Source organism: Pongo abelii, chromosome 1 (genome assembly GCF_028885655.2).
Source record: "Pongo abelii isolate AG06213 chromosome 1, NHGRI_mPonAbe1-v2.0_pri, whole genome shotgun sequence".
Taxonomy (NCBI): Eukaryota; Metazoa; Chordata; class Mammalia; order Primates; family Hominidae; genus Pongo; species Pongo abelii.
The window spans coordinates 37,144,036-37,161,194 of record NC_071985.2 but is presented as its reverse complement, the minus strand read 5'-3'; the positions used below and the strand labels follow the sequence as shown (position 1 = coordinate 37,161,194).

Below are 17,159 nucleotides of genomic sequence, written 5' to 3'. Positions count from 1 at the left end.
CGAGGGAGGGGATTACAGATTTGGGTCCATTGGCGCAAAGGGAGGCTGACTGTTCAGATTAATAATTGTTAACGGCCACCGTATGGAAAGCACTGCACAAAAAACTAAGATGACCAGTCCTTGCCCCTAAGAAATTCAAAATCTAGACGGAATCTCCAAGAAAGAGATTCCGGTAAGAGTACATGGCAAGCCTCCGTATCCACACACCGCTGACCAATGAATTTGTACTCTTCTCGTTGGAGTAGTTGAGGGCCTTTGGCTCAAGGAGGGGTGAAAATTAGCAGGATACTAAATTGGGAATGAGAAATCTCTTTTTAGAGGGCGTGGATTTGCAGAACCCTTTGAAGCAGCAGATGCTAGACTGCCCAAACCCCACGCAAGAGTAGCTCTCTGGAGTTGCGGAGTCCGATCCTCCCAAGAGCTACAAATTTATTCCGCAACTACCAATTTTGCGGTTTGGGGCCAGTAAGGCGCCAAGACCCGCCCAGGTGTCCAGACCCCGCAACGATTGGACGAGCTCACCTCCTCGCCTTCCCCGGGCCCCTCGCCCGTCAATCACACTGGTTGCTCGCCACCCGACCTCTGCTGCGCCCCCTTTCAGTGGCGTAACACCTGGCGCTCTTTCGCGCCCCAGCCCTCCGGCGCCCCACCAATCGCTTCAGTTCTTCATTGGCCAGCAGAGAGGTGAGGGAAGGGAAGGGGCGCTCTATTTTGCTCTCTGAACGCACCCTCTCAAGTTTCCCGGTCTTCTCGCAGACGGTCAGGAGAGCAATGACAGCCTGCAGCAGTCGCGCATGAGCGCAAAAGTGCCCGCTGGTGGAGGGTCGCTTCCCCTCCCTCCCAAGAGATTTGCCACATTTGTTGTGACGCACGGGCACCCCCGCTCGCCGTCTTCACTTACGATTGGCTGTGGCCGAAGCCCGTCACACAGCCCGCCCCACTCCTCTGCCTCAAGAGGCCGCACCTCACGCCGTCGCTGCCGCTTAGCCGTGTGATTGGCTAAGAGGCCTGGCATGCTTTCCCGCCCCCTCCCCCGCCGCCGCACCGAGAGGCGGGCGGGACCCCGCGGAAGTTGTCAGTCAAACTCCTCCCTCCCCACCCCTCGCGAGGCCCCTCCCCGGGCCGCGCGCCCTGGCGCGCGCACACGCGCACACACTCCCCGCTCGCCTGTACCAACCACCTTCTCAAGTTGTAGCGGTCGCTCGCCTGGGGTTCTCCGTGGGCGGCCGACGGGCGCGTGGGGGAGGGGGTTCGGGCCGCCCAGCGCGGCAAGGAGCGAGTGTGTGCACGCAGAGAGCCGGGGTTACGGGGGCAGCGCCCCGGGCGATGAGGGGCCGGCGCTGACCGGGAAGAGCGGGCACCGCGGCTGCGGCTCCGAGGGGACCCGCGATGGCAGCGCCCCGGGAGGAGGCTCCAGGCAGGGCGGGCTGCGCCGGCAGCGGCCGCTGAGGTGCTGGCCGGCCGGCTGGCTGGCGACCGGGGCAGAAGCGACGAGAGGCGCGCTCGGCACCCGCACCCCCGTGCCCTCGCCTCAGTTGTCTAAACTTCGGGCTCTCTTCCACCCGCTCTGCGCGCCCAGAGTCAACAACTTCTTCACCCCCCTCCGCCCCCGCCCTTCCCTCCGTCAGCCCCGGGAGCTCGCCGCGCGCCGGGGACCAGGAACCTCCGGCGCTGAGATGTGGCCGTGAGGCGTTGGCGGGCGGTGAGGAGAAGCTCGGCGGCGTCCCGGGGCCGGAGGGCCGTGGGGCCGGGGCGCAGGGGCGCGAGCACCCCGCGCCTCTCCCCCGCCTCCTGCCGTCTCCGCCGCTGCCCGTGCCTTGCAAGCAGCAGCCGGAGCTGCCAAGCGCCAGGGCCGCGGAGATGTCGTCGTCGTCGCCGCCGGCGGGGGCTGCCAGCGCCGCCATCTCGGCCTCGGAGAAAGTGGACGGCTTCACCCGGAAATCGGTCCGCAAGGCGCAGAGGCAGAAGCGCTCCCAGGGCTCGTCGCAGTTTCGCAGCCAGGGCAGCCAGGCAGAGCTGCACCCGCTGCCCCAGCTCAAAGGTAACCTCCGAGGGCGCAGCGCCGGGAGCGAGCGCAGGGGCTGGCAACGCTTGCCTCTGCGCCAGCAGAGCCATTTCCTGCTGGGTTTCTCCTGCTCAGTTGGGACTGGTAGTGTGTGAGCCGAGTTCCTCACGATGCCTTGGCGTCCCCTCACCCCCTCCTCCTTTTTCAAACAGGTTTTCTGTGAAGTCTTGGCTCTTTCCTTCTAATTCCCACCTGAACTCTTTCCATCCTAGGGGAGGCCAACACCCCTCCCCACCTGCGCGCTTGCTTAACCTGCACTTCCTATCTTGAGTCCCGTGAAGTGGAGTCCTTCACTCTTCTTCCAGGTTTGCACTTTCCCGGTCTTGCTTTAACAACCGCACGAACCTTCCCCGACCTTCACTTTCCCGAGTGTCAGCTCCTCTGTTCGGCCACTTTTAGCTAGTCCTTTACTTTTACAATTATAAAGCCGTCTGCACCCACCCTCTTCTCAACTTCACTTCCCATTGATTGCCCTTAAGAGTCATCAGACCAGGAATCTGAATGCAAACAACGATTAAGAGTTAGCTGGCCTTTGGATGTATTTATAAAGAAAAAGCCTAAAATTTGACCAGTGTAGTATCTTATTCACTGGATCGTTAGGTTTATTTAAATGGTATCCTTTAGCTCAAAGAATAGAAAGATTTGAAATATTCTGTTGTCTGAGCCAATACACATGGTCTATTTGGAAATATGAAGGAGTAGGTAGTGTTGCTTTGCAGTCGAATGGGAACTTAGTTTGCCAGGCAGTGATTCCAGGGACTTTGTAGGTTTGTACAGGAATTCAAATTGGTATCCGTGCCTAATGCCTTGCAGGAGAACTTGGCACTCTTTTTGGCTCACTTTTCCCACTAGGTTTAGAGGATTTTCGATGTTATTTCCTGGTGTTCTAGTTTATTCTTTGTGTATTACTCATGTTTAATTTTATAATTTTAATGTCCTTCCTTTTTATGAGATAGAAATGATGGAACAAGATGATAATGCTCCTACATATTTAAATAAAATTTGCAACCTGACGGAAATCCATATCATCTGATGTTCAGATTTTTCAGTTCATTTGAAAAAGCTGCAGCATCCCCTTCAAGGCCAGTCTGGTTCTCATTTGTCTTTGGGCCTGTGAATCCAGCCTTAGTTTGGCAAGGAGTCTGAAGAAAACCCCAGATCAAATCACAGTTGACCTACAACAGCTCCAGAACCCTATTGAGACCCTACCTTGCCCTGACTCTTGGAGTGCCTCTAAATCATGACATCTCACAGTTAGAATCAAACTGGCTTTTGAAAAGAGGTTTTGAGATACTAGTCTGTGCTATCGAATTTATCATTTGATTGCTCTTTAGCATACAAAAATTGTTAAAATTTACATAGCAAAATGGTAGACTATAATGATAGGCATTGCCAAGACTTTAATTCTTGAATGATGTCATAGCTATAAAAGAATATCGTCTTTGCTATTCATAGATTTTAAATTTTGCACTTATTTAAAATATAGTTTTTTTATACTACTGATTTTTTTTCTCCCATTAAATTGTCAAACTCTAGTTTGAAGGTTTGGTGCTAGGGTTATTTCATAGTTATTTAATTTGCTTTTTAGTAAGATATTCTAGTTTCTTAGTATTGTACTTCTTAATAGTATACTTTAATAAAAGTAATTGAATATTAAACATTTGGTTGGTTTCAAGCCAGGAGATGCAGCTTTGATACGTTTTGCTTTTATTTTATTTATTTTATTTTATTTTATTTATTTGAGACGGAGTTTCACTCTCGTTGCCCAGGCTGGAGTGCAATGGCGCGATCTCGGCTCACTGCAACCTCCGCCTCCCGGGTTCAAACAATTCTCCTGCCTCAGCCTCCCAACTAGCTGGGATTACAGGCATGTGTCACCAAGGCCGGCTAATTTTGTATTCTTAGTAGAGATGGGGTTTCACCATGTTGGTCAGGCTGGTCTCCAACTCCTAGCCTCAGGTGATCGGGCCACTTCGGCCTCCCAAAGTGGTGGGATTACAGGCGTGAGCCACCGTGCCTGGCCACATTTTGCTTTTAAAAGCCTAGCAAAAATACGCATAGAGTCAGTAATCATCTAAGTTATATGATGTAGGGTTCAACAAGTTGAAGGTGCCATATAGTATTTGGTCACTAGTAAAGAAAAAAGTAAATTGGAACTTTACATTAATTGTAGATATTTGCATGGAAATACAGTATTCATCATAAAGAAAATTATGTATTCAGGATAAATTTATGCAAATTTAATTGAGGAAATAAGACCCTTACTTGGATTACAAACTAATAGGAACAACTTCTTTTACTCCAGATGCCAAAATGCTTGAAAGTGATTAAAAAAAAAAAAACCAACATTCAGTTGCTTCAGTTGGAACTTTGGCAGTGTGCTCAATACCACAGTGTTGTGTTTTTTCTGCCAGTGGTAGTTTTTTCCATTTGTGTCCTTCACAAAAACATGGAAAGCCCTTTAGTATGTGTATGAAAGAAAGAATATTCTTCTTTCTCTGAAATACCATCTTACTGTGGAGTGATTCAGATATCCATGGACTGCAAGATCTTTTAAGTTTCATACCAGCCTGCTTATGTTACACTTTGACCACATGCATCTGAACTGGAAAGGTGCCAACTAGTTTTCCTCAAACCATAGTAAGGATTAACAAACTAATCCAGCGTTTTCACCTGTAAGAAGTATTTGTGCAAAATCATTTAGTAAGTGGGTTGTAGGATTTTAATGGCAAAAATTTTCAGAATAAATTGTTTTATAATTGAAAGTATTTAATAAACAAGCCTTGTTAAAAGGCTTTTCAGTCTAACCTATTTTGTTTAAGATTCTGGAAGGATTGGTTTGGTAAAGTAGTTGATGCCTTACATTTATATAACATTTTAGCATTTTAAAATTATTTTACCTTAAAAATTTTCTTAAATTATAAAACAGTATTGTTCATACCAAGTGAAACAATCCAAAGATGTGTAACCCTTAATCCCTGTGTATCTCCTGCTTTTTCACACCTAGTAAGTAAGGGTAATACTGTTGTTTGATAATCCATGGCTCAGTGTATTCTTACAAACATCCTATTCATTGGGTCATCCCTGAACTTTTTGCAAGATCAATATTCCCGTTTTATTGATGAGAAAGTTGAGGCCTAAAAAGAATAGTTTCTGGCCTGTGATTACTTATCTGGATGATGTTGCAGCTGACACTGGGACCTAGGTCAAATGATTTCAGTATTTGTGCTGTTAACTGTTTTACATAAATTTGAAGCAGTGTGATAGAGTTGGGTCTCTGGGGTTAGTCCTGGGTCAAAGGTAAATTTTTAATCTTTCTAAGTCGTTTTCCTTATCTGTAAAATGGGGATAATACAAATCTCCCCAGGCCTGTGGGGATTAAGGGGAATAATTTAAGTGCCTAAAAATAGGCAAAGAATGTTAGTTCCCATTCTCTTAAATATTTGAAAATCCAGATTAAAAATATTTTTAAATGAAGGATTATTAATAGGATTACTAACTTAAATGGTAAACTTTCCTAGTGTATTTAAAGTGTGATTTTATTTATAATCGGTTTTCAGATATGATTTATGTGAAGTGAAGGGCAGCTGTAACATCTTTCAGCACGAGTGTAGAAATGGAAATAGGATTAAGTCAGACTCTTTAAAACATTAAAAGCTGTCGTAAGACTTTTTTACCAAGCGAAGAAGTCAATCTAACCAGTAGAATTGTATAGATGTGCAGTCCTCATAGGAGACAGCCAGGAAATAAATAGCAAGATCAGGCTGAAACTCACTTTGAGATTGAAATCTCCTTCAGAAGAGGTAAAACTTTCCCAAGTAGCACTCAGATTCTTTGTTGGTCCATTCTTAGCAACTGTGTCCCACTAGAGGTATTGAGGCCAGTAATAGTGGTGTTGATTGCAGTGCTTCCTTACCTTTAGGGGGAAAAATGTGTGTGTTTTCTAGAGCAGGTGATCTAAGGTAATTGTGGAACAAGAACACTGACATTATCTTAAGTTCTAAAGCTAAACCTTTTTGTGGAGAGAAAACCGTACTACTCACTCAACTTATAAGGTTTATAGATCTTCTCAAAGTTACTATCATTCCATCTAAACACAATTGGGATGGCACTAGAGGAGAGTTCAAATTCATCTGAAGATGTTAAGAAAATTGTTTACAAAGGGAAATAACATTTTAGTCATTTTAGGACTATTTTCTGAGATATCTCTTCTGGAAGATTTATTTTTAAAAAATTTAAAACATTTTTAGGATATTCTTAAGAGAAATTGCTAAATAAAGTGTTCACTGCTAGTCCTCACATAAAGGAAAAACTTTTCTATTTAAACCTATTTTAACATCTTTAGAATTCCTGTTTAGGATCATCTCTGCCTTCCTCCATTTTATTACCTTATCTGATTGTTAATTGTGGATTATTTTATGAAATGTCTAACTGAATAAAGTGCTAATCCAATAAAATGTATTTGGTAATATAATGCAACCATTGTAGTATGTTACTGTCATGTAAACAGTAGATTTAAATTGTCTTCCTGCATCAGTGATGACTCATTCCTTTCAACTTCAGTTTAGCCATTTTCACCTGCAAGAATAACATTTTTCTCTAGATAAAATAACAAAGATAAATTAGTCTTTAAGGAATTATTGCTGCCTTGGATTTCAAAGACAGGTTTACTAACAGAAATAACACATTTAGATATTTGTGCCTCATTTTTAAGTTAGCTTTTTGTAAAAAGCTGGGGATAAAGACTAGTTTGTTTTTATCTGTTTAGCACTGTGGTTCCCAATCCTGGCTATACTTGGAGAGGTTATTTTTTTAATTTTTTAATTTTTTTTTCAGACTGAGTCTCGCTGTGTTCCCAGGCTAGAGTGCAGTGGCACGATCTCTCGGCTCACTGCCACCCTCTGCCTCCCAGGTTCAAGCAATTCTCTTGCATGCACCACCATGCCAAGCTGATTTTTGTATTTTTAGTAGAGATAGGGGTTTTGCCATGGCTGGTCAGGCTGGTTTCGAACTCCTGACCCCAGGTGTTCTGCCTGCCTTGGCCTCCCAAAGTGCTGGGATTACAGGTGTGAGCCACTGCACCCAGCCTGTACCTGGAGAGTTTAAAACAAAACAAAACAAAACAAAAAATCAGTACCTGGGCACATCCCTAAGAGATTGTAAATTAATTGGCCTAGGGTCAAATCCACTTACAGTATTTTTAAAAGCTCCCAGGGTGATTCTAACGCGCAGCCAGGATTGAGAATCACCGGGTTAGCATTGTCTGTCTATTGATTTAATTCATTAATTGAGACTTTGTCCTTTTCTCTCTGATACTCGTGGTTCATTACCCAGCCTATTAACATTTCCTGCCCCGGCTTCACCTCCTGCTATTTACATTTCACTCTCTTAACTTTGCTGCCCCCTATGGCTTATCAGCTACTTTCCTGAAGTGGGGATAGTGCCATTAGATTCTGGAGTTTAGGTATGATGGGATGATTCTGTTGGTTTATTGTCATTACCATAATTAAAGCCCAATTATTATTTGATGTAGGGTGGTCAGTTTTCTCTGTGATTTTTGGAGCTGGCAAGTAAAATCGAGAACATATGATAGAGGTTTGCCTAATTTTAATCCCATCATTCAGGATAATAATGATTTCAACCACTTTGGGATGTAAAACTAGTTTCCTCTATATGCTCACAACAGTGTTCTGTTTCTTGAAGATCTAGGCCTGATACTACCATTGTATATGTTAAATACAAGATATTGAACAAAGGAACTATTCTTGAACTTTGCTGCATTTTTGGTCATGCCTTATTTTTATTTCACATTAAGAAATGTTTTTCTCCAGAGTGTTTTCGTGTCTATCATCTAACTTAATCTTGACCACAGCTTTTTATCAAAGGTAGGGCAGTGAGAACTCAGGGCTGCTTATATTCCATATTCCTATTTTGTCTTTGTCTTTTCTGGTAACTGGTTTGAATAATACTTGTGTTAGTTGATTTGTTGTTTGGGTGGGTTTTCAGTTGTTATGTTGTGATGCTCTCTCTCCAGAATGAGATGGTGAATTTTTCTGTGAGAGCAGAAGTCGTTCTCTGTTTTTTCAAATCCTGTTATGGTACCAAATACAGTATTTTGTGCATAATGTCGTAGAGACAGAATCACTGTTTTGATGAAGAAATTATCTTTTGGTTGTCTTCTAGTCACCCCTTCCCCTTTAGATTGTGCTGCTTTTAGTGATGTTTGGTGCTATCTACCAGATGTTGATTCTTTTCTGTTTTATTTTTGGTTTTCTGTATTTTTTTGAGACAGGGTCTTGCTCTATCACCCAGGCTGGAGTGTAGTGGCACAATTGTAACTCACTGCAGCCTCAAACTTCTGGGCTCAGGCAATTCTCCCAAGTAGCTAGGACTACAGGTATGTGCTGTCACACCCAGCTAAGTTTTTTATTTTTATTCTTGTACAGACAAGTTCTCGCTATGTTGTCCTGGCTGGTCTTGAACTCCTGGCCTCATGTGATCCTCCGTCTTTGGCTTCCCAAATGCTGGGATTACAGATGTGAATCACTGCCTCACCCAATTTTTTGGTTTTAATATATTTATGCCTAAAACTGGTTCAGGATTATTTAAAACAGGGGAATCCAAGGGAAGAGAATACAGTCATGGGTTCTTAGTTTCTGTCTTTGGTTGTGCTAGTAAAGCCCCTTCCTCATCCTTCTTTTCTGCTTATCACTAGAGACAGAAACTAAAAACCATGGCTTCAGGATGCTAAAAGCCTAAAACAAAATGAAACAGAACAACAACAACAAAATAAGGTGGGTTGGACAAGGTTGATTTAAAGTAAATGAATTCTGGGTCCTTAATATCTTGGTAGTAAATAGTAAATGTAGGTTTAAAACAAAAGATTATTTGTATTTTGCCAATGACCAGTATGAGTGACATGTAACATTATTGATTGAGTTGTTGCTATGAAAGTTACTGTATAAAATTTGTGAGGAAAAGTAATACTGGGTTGACTCCTAGACATGGACATGTGTGTATAAAATAACTGAAACAATTTGTTTGCAGTAATTTCTAAGTTTGAGATGCAATCTTTATTTATAAGGATGTCCTTGAAGGAGGTAAAAGGAACAGATTTGAAATATATAATACTTTTAGTGTATTATTATGTAACAAGCAATCTAAATGCTTTGCTGAAAGAGTTTTATATGACAGACTGGGATTATGCAAAATAAACTCTACTTCTCTGAGCAGGATGTTGACTAATAAGCACTTTCAAGCTTAGTTTTTATATCTGTCTTTTTGAACTGTTAGCTGAAGGATTTTATTTATGTGGGCCTTTTAAGTCAGTAATGAAGAATTTTAGAAATCTTGTAATTTTGATTGGGTTTGCTGAAGAAACATACTGGAATTTTTTTTTTTTTTTTTTTTTTTTGGTGGGGGTAGTCTAACTTGGATACTGAAGACAAGGGATTTCTTGAAAACACACTCCTCCTACTGGAATGGTGATGCTAATTGCAGCTACTATAACCTTACTGTGATGTTACATCTAGTTGAGCTTTCCAGTGCTGAATGGGATCTCAGAAGTCATTCTGGTTTAGCCTCCGTTGGGAATTGATTTCACTCTTGTTATTCTAATAAATATCTTGCCATTTCATCAGAGAAGTTTTCTTTAAGGTAGGGAGGAAAGTACAGGGTTTTAAAACCCTTATTCTCTCAGGTTTTGCTTAGTTAATGAATAAACCGTTTAGATGATAGCTAAAATGAGGTTGAATACCTGAAACAAGAATTTTTAAATGGCTTAGAACTTGAAGTTCAGTAGTATCAAATCTAAAATTGTATATTTTTTCAGCAGAATGCAGATTTTAAAAAATTGTATATTTTGTCTAATTGGTTTTGCCTTCGTTTCACATTGTATCAAGGATATTCCATAATTATAGCTATTACCATAAGTCAATGGTTATTTGAACTCATTGTTAATCCCCTGCCTCTAAATTGATAAAAGTGAAAAAGGGAAAAAGGTGAGACAGTTTTTGTTATAATTCCTGAATTTTAGTTAGCAAAACTGGGTAGATTTTTAAAACAACTTTTCAGACAGGCTTTTCTAAAGAAAAATATCTATTGAAGTTAAAAGTAAAATAAGACATAACTTCTGTAGGAATATGTTTCTAATTTTATTAAAACAAACAACAACAACAACAACAAAAACTTGCCCTACCATTCTTCTTTAAATTGGTCAGTGGCAAAATATTTTGTTTGCTGTGAAATTAGACACATACTTTATTTTCAAAAATCTAGTACTGAAATCTTTTCCTTTCTTCGGTTTTTCATAGTACATAAAATTTTGGTGAACCACTGCAGAGATTAAAACTTAGTAAAGTGAGTACAATGATAAATGCTTTTTCTTTTAAATTTAATGTCTCTAGGAGTTTTTAGTTGGTGATGAATACAGACTTGTAAGCAGGCAGTTTCAATTAATGTGTTAAGTGTCATGATAAGAATAAGCTCTAAAATGTTAAGGGAGTATGTGAAGGACTCAATCCGGTTTTGGTACGGGAGGGGAGCAATCAGGGAAAGTTTCCTGGAGAAAGTGACAGGTAAACTGCCATCTAAAAGGTCAGAAGGTGTTAGGCCAAGATAGATGGGCTAAGAGGTCCACCCAAAAGACAATATATGGAGACCCAAAGGTAATTCAGCATAGCATATTTTGGGAATTACCAGCAGTTTACATAGCTGTGATCTAGAATATAGGTTACATTCTATATCTCTATGTGGTATATTCTGTATCACTAGAGAAGCGGAACAGCATTTAGGGTCTAGTGCATAGTCTTGTTGCTATGTTGAAGAATGGATGTAGGCAATTTATTGCATTCATACCTGACAGTAACATGAAGAATGTATTGGGAAATGAGAGTGAGTAACACTAGTGAGGATACTGACACAGTAATCCAGACAAGAGATAAAGGTGCTTGTCCAAGGGCGGATGGGGTGGTGTCACAGGCAAAATCTGGTGAGAGGGAACAATCAACGGTGATACATTTCTAACTTGGGCAACTGGATGTATGATAGCAGTTTATTGAAAGGGAAAAAGGGAGACATTAGATTTGGGAGGAGAAGATAATGGTTCTTTGTTGGACAGGTCGAAGTGTCCATGAGAAATTGAAGTGAAGCTGCCTAGTAGGAAGGTGGATTATTTGGATATGGAGCAATGTGCTAGAGATAATTTGAGAGTCTTTGGCTTACATGTGGCATTTGAAGCAATGGAAGTAGAAGCAGCTGCCCACTGCAAATGGATAGAATGAGAAGACGCCGAGGAATACCAACATTGAGATAATGGGTAAGGGAAAAAGGTACAACTAAGAGCCAAGAGAGACAGCTGGAGTGGAGGCCAAAGAAGACAGGAGAGAGTGGAGACAAGGCTGTCAGGGGAAGAGAGTCTTTAAAAACTGGGGGATGGGTGGGGAAAGTAGTAACAGTGGATAACTGTGGACAAGTCAAGTAAGAACTGAAAAGTTTCCATGGGTTAGTCTTTAGGCAATATTGGTGACTTGAGAGGCGTTTGGAGGACTGATAATGTGAAATGAGATTTGTGTAAGGTGGATAGTGAGTGGAAATTGTAAAAGCTGAATGAGTAAGTATGGACAACTCTTTCAGAAAGTTTGTCAGTTAAAAATTACTATAGCTACTGGGTAGAGAATGCATTGTAGCAGAACAAGATTTTTAGGAGGACAAGTTAGGAGATTAATAAGCTAGGTAAGACATTATGTGACTTAGGCTAGGGTCGTAGCCCAAGATGGAGAGAAAAAGATGCGTTTGAGATATATGTTAGATAGGACCTTGTTAATGAATTGTTTGGGAGGAGATGGAAAGGCAGAGGTGTAGGAGTCAAGGATGACTCTCAAGTGCTTTAGCTTGGACACCTGGGTGGATAGGAATGTGTCCCACCACTGAGAAAAGAGTACACTGGAGGGGGAATCAGGTATAGAGGGAAAATCCAGAGTTGTATTTTGGAAATTTTAAATTTGAGATGCCATTTAGAAACCCAGTTATAAATATCAAATAGACCACTGCATATGTGAATCAAAGAGTGCCCATTTGGTAATTTCTATGACTTCTAAACATTAACTATATTCTTTACATTAACCTTTAATGGCCTGCCAAGACTTTCAGATTTGCTTATAAGAAGACATTGATAGTTTGGGTTGCTGGCCACTTAGTCTCCTGGCCAAATTGGATTATCTGTTCCCTACTCTATAGAACATCTTCTGTGTACACTGCATGATAAGATGTCATTGTTATGTGCATGAAGGAGAGCACAAAATATGCTGGGACAAGTTGCCTGAATAAGGTTAAAGTGCCTGCTTTTTGTCTTTAGACTGTAAGTGCTTTGAGACCCAAGAGCCATATCTTTCTACACAGGATTTAGATAGTCAATGCTGTTTTATATTTATTGAATGAAAGAATGAAGCAAAAACTATTAAATTGATTGAAAGAAAAACATCATTTTATATCATACAATAATTTACAATTTTAGGATGATTTATAACTGAGTAATGTTTACCTGCAACACTAAACTGGTTAGCATTTTATAGGTGAAAAAACCAAAACCTAGGTAGGTTACATTCTTGTGCCGGTCATGTATGACTTGCCCTTCTCAGTTGGTTGCTGATTCCTCTACTAAATGGAAGGTGTTTGTTGCCTGGACTGAAGCAAAGTTGAGTACCTTATTTCCTTACAGTGCAACAGAGAAATATTTATAATTGAGAACCTTATCAAGAGAAATACGTTTCTTTTCTTTTTCTTTCCTTCTTTTTTTTTTTTTTTTTTTTTGAGACGGAGTCTCACTCTGTCACCCAGGCTGGAGTGTAATGGCACAATCTCTGCTCACTGCAACCTCTGCCTCCTGGGTTCAAGTGATTCTCCTGCCTCAGCCTCCCGAGTAGCTGCCACCACGCCTGGCTAATTTTTTTTTTTGTATTTTTAGTAGAGACAGGGTTTCACTATGTTGGCCAGCCTGGTCTTAAACTCCTGACCTCATGATCCACCCGGCCTCCCAAAATGCTGGGATTACAGTCTTGAGCCACCATGCCCAGCCAATACATTTCTTTTTGATAACTTGAAATGAGATTGGCATAAGGTGAAAAGTGAGTGGAAATTGTAAAAGCTGAATGAGTAAGTCTTTAGACTATAGTCTTTAGTCTAACTAAAGACTAAGACTAAGCCTATAGCCTATAGTCTTTAGACCTTTAGACTGTAGTATAGTCTTTAGACTATAGGTGCTGGGCAAGTAAGCCAGTATTGAACGTAGATTTTTCCTAAGACCCGTTAAAGCAAGGGATCTTTGTTTCTTAAATTCTTCTGATATAAAAATGCTTCACTGATCTTCTTTGAAGCACTGTCCTCTCCTTTTTAAGTAACCTAAAGTTTTTCTCAAAAAAAAGACAGCATTTGTTTTATGAATGAGTACTGAGAAACAAGATGAAGTGAATTGTTAATCATTCAGCACATTTGTGTCACAGTTAGATTTTGGAGTCACCAATCAAAGTTACAATGATCTGTAATTAGCTTGAAGAAATTGTAGATTATCAAGAACTGATTAGAATCTACTTGTTTTTGCTTCTTTTGGAAATTTTGGGTATATTCTGGTCCCCTTTTACACAAAGTTTTTGAAAACTTTAAAAAATACTCTTCCACATTACCATAGTACCATCTTTCTGATCATTTCTTCTCAATTTGATAGAGGAAAAAAGTTAGGTCAAGATAACAGAGACTTGGATATAAAAGTCAATTGGGTTAATCTACCACTTGACTGATTTTATTCTTCCACTAAAACTTCCAGACAAGCTGAAATGAGAGTTAGATGTCATCTCCTCAAATAGTTTTCCACATACTTTTGTGCTTCCAGTGAATGAACCAACCTAATTTTGAATCCAGAGTGAACATAAAGTAGCAAATATGACAATGAGGGGCTTTTAAGATGCATTTATTTCCCACAATCATATTGCCTTCATAAGACTTTTTTTTTTTTTTTTTTTGAGACAGGGTCTCGCTCTGTCCCCCAGGCTGGAGTGCAGTGGTATGATCCCTGCTCACTGCAACCTCCACATCCTGGGTTCAAGCAGTTCTTCTGCCTCAGCCTCCTGAGTAGCTGGGATTATAGGCTCCCGCCACCACAACTGGCTAATTTTTGTATTTTTAGTAGATACGGGGTTTTGCCATGTTGGCCATGCTGGTCTCGAACCCCTGACCTCAGGTGATCTGCCTGCCTCTGCCTCCTAAAGTGCAGGGATTAACAGGTGTGAGCCACTGTACCTGGCCCATAAAAAATTTTGATTATTCATATAGGAAAGGTAAAAATAACTCAGCCCTCACCTAGCTGCCGTATATCTAGTCACTGGTTTTGGTAGTTCATCTGTTTTGATAATCTGTTTTTAATTTGGATCACCTGGATACTCTCTATATATTTTTAAGAACTAGTTTTTTTTAAGATCTAGAGAAGTAACTTCTATAGAACAGGAATGACTATTTTAGGTTATAATACAATACTTGCTGTGAGTCCTAAGTGAATCTTAGTTTTCATGGTTTTCTAAAATAAACTCATTTAAAGAATATGTAATGGGAAGTATCATATTTTAAACTACCCCATTTTATTATTTATTTATTATTTTTGTAAAAACTTATAGACTCACTGTTAAAACAACTCAAAGGAGAATCTTAACAATGGTAGAAAGTAAAAATTCCCACCCAGAGGAAATCTCTCTTAAATTTTTGAGCATCTTCCCATGTTTTCCCATGAGTGGGATCATACTGTGTATGTTGTTCGATAGCCTGTTATTTTCTGTTAATAGAATATTACAAATAGCAAATTTCTGAATGAAAAAAATATTAGAATCAATTTGGAATTGTTTGTGAATAAAGTTTTTATTTCTGGAAATACTGAACCAACTCATTGGAAACCTTGGTTATAAGTTTCTTATGTTTAATGGAAAGGAAATAATTTCTAAGAGTACTAGTATTTAATTTCATGGAAATTATATGTGAATCTCTTGGAAAATCCAATTTAAAGAATGTGCCGTTTTAAAGTATATATATAATATTTTATATAATTTCCAGGGTTCTTGGATTTCCCCACCACCACCATCCTAAAGCCCATTTATGCTGATGGTGGAAGGAAGTGGGATGTCTGTAGAGCTTAGGTCCTGCTCTAGAGACTTGAACACCTTGTTTTTGTTTGTTTGTTTGAGACAGGGTCTTGCTCTGTCACCCAGGCTAGAGTGCAGTGGTGCAGTCTCCTCACTGCAACTTCTGCCTCCTGGTTCAAGCAATTCTCCTACCTCAGTCTTCTGAGTAGCTGGGATTACAGGTGCGAGCCACCATGCCTGGCTAATTTTTGTATTTTTAGTAGAGACGGGGTTTCGCCATATGGGCCAGCCTGGTCTCGAACTCCTGGCCTCAAGTGATCTGCCCACCTTGGCCCCCCAAAGTGCTGGGATTACAGGTGTGATCCACCATGCCCAGCCCAGTTAATTTTTTGAATAAAAAATAGCAGTAGTTGCGGATATACTTACATTTGAATGGTAATTGATTAAAACATGGAAATATTTAAGTTCTTGAGTTTTAGTATTGTAGGGGTTTTCTTAAAATAATACATACATGTATATATTAGAACATTATCAAACTGGTAGTGCGTATGTGTTCTAATTTCCTGAAATATGATGTCTACAATTTTTTCCCACCATTTTCAATTTTAATGAAATCACAGAACCTTAATAAGTCATATTTAGTCACAGTGCTGTGAATCATTTGTTAATAAACGTTTCCATTGTTACTTTATAATAGCCTGCTCTCTAAAGTTTCAAATAAAAGCTGATTTTAGATTTTTAGTTATTAATGTTCTAGGGGTATTGCCAAAAAAAGCTACATGTCCTATATTCTGTGCCAGTTTCTTAAATTAGAATCTTGGATTGCATCCTCAGCGTGTCACTGTAGTGGTATTGCTGGGTTGCTATGATACAGTGCTTGTTCTATAATTTGTAGCATGAATCCTATATGAGATCTTACTTTAGATTTCAAGTATGTTAGCAGCAGTAATTAGGGATGTTTTCCTCTAAGGAAAATTAAAGTTATAAAATTATTATTTGTTAAAAATGATTCCTGCTACTTCAAATTTATCCTTAAATGTAGAGGATTAACAATGAACAACTTGAAGTAACTTGGTTGTCACCTCAGAAGTTTAGTTTATCACCGATTTAATGAAGATGGGCAAGAAGAGGAAGGCTTTATGATAATGAGTATGTATATTAAGATTTCAGTGTTCTACTTGGTATTTGAAATCTTGAGGAGAGAAATGAATAGAGACTAGATTTGCTGGGAGATGCATTTGAAACAGTGCAAGCAAAACCACATTACAGGGGAAAACTACAAATTATCTTACCATATTGTATTAAAAATTCGGTGAACTGTTCTTAAAACCAACCCTCTGTGGCCATCTTAATAAGCTATTATTACTACCTCTTTTTCATTTTATGTGTTGGTTTTAGTATTTCATTTACATGTTCCTTGAAAATTTTTATTAACCTAATTTAGTATTATAAGTTACAGGAAACATTAAGACAAAACTAGTGGATTCTATGTATGTGCTATGTACACATTGGTGGTGGAATGAAGTTTATGTGATTATTGGTCAGTGGCATTGCTGCAATTGACCTTTAAACTTTTACTGTCTCTCAGCAATGTTTTGGGTATTTGATATGAAAGTATTTTAGAGACCAGAACTGGATTAAATTTTTAAAACAGCTCTGTAGAGATATAATTCATATACCATGTAATTCCCCATTTAAAGTATACAATTCCATGGCTTTTAGTGTATTCACAGACACATGCAGCTACCACAGTCAATTTTGGAATAGTTTTATCATCTCAAAAAGAAATCCCATGCCCTTTAACTATCACCCCCTATTCCTTTAGGGATTCCCTGAGTAACCATTAATTTACTTTCCATCTCTACATTTCCCTATTCTGGTTATTTCATGTGAATGGAATATTATAATATATGGTCTTTCGTAATAGGCTTCTTTCATTCACTTTGCATAATGTTTTCAAGGATTTATTCATA

The 17,159-nt window shown here is 40.0% G+C and overlaps 1 protein-coding gene across 4 annotated transcripts in view; it reads left to right on the top strand.

The window, feature by feature from the left end:
- PPP2R5A (protein phosphatase 2 regulatory subunit B'alpha) overlaps positions 1-17,159 on the top strand; it is a 145,332-nt gene that overhangs the window by 68,567 nt on the left and 59,606 nt on the right. The window contains exon 1 of one of the 4 annotated variants that reach the window (XM_002809482.6): positions 1,148-2,041. The exons of 2 other annotated variants lie outside the window; for them this stretch is intronic. In XM_002809482.6, the coding sequence (XP_002809528.1) occupies positions 1,861-2,041 (181 nt within the window). In that variant the 5' untranslated portion in view covers positions 1,148-1,860. Of the gene's footprint in view, positions 1-1,147; positions 2,042-15,938; positions 16,336-17,159 lie in introns of those variants that run through there. One more of the 4 variants, XM_054520879.1, reaches the window with a different exon arrangement.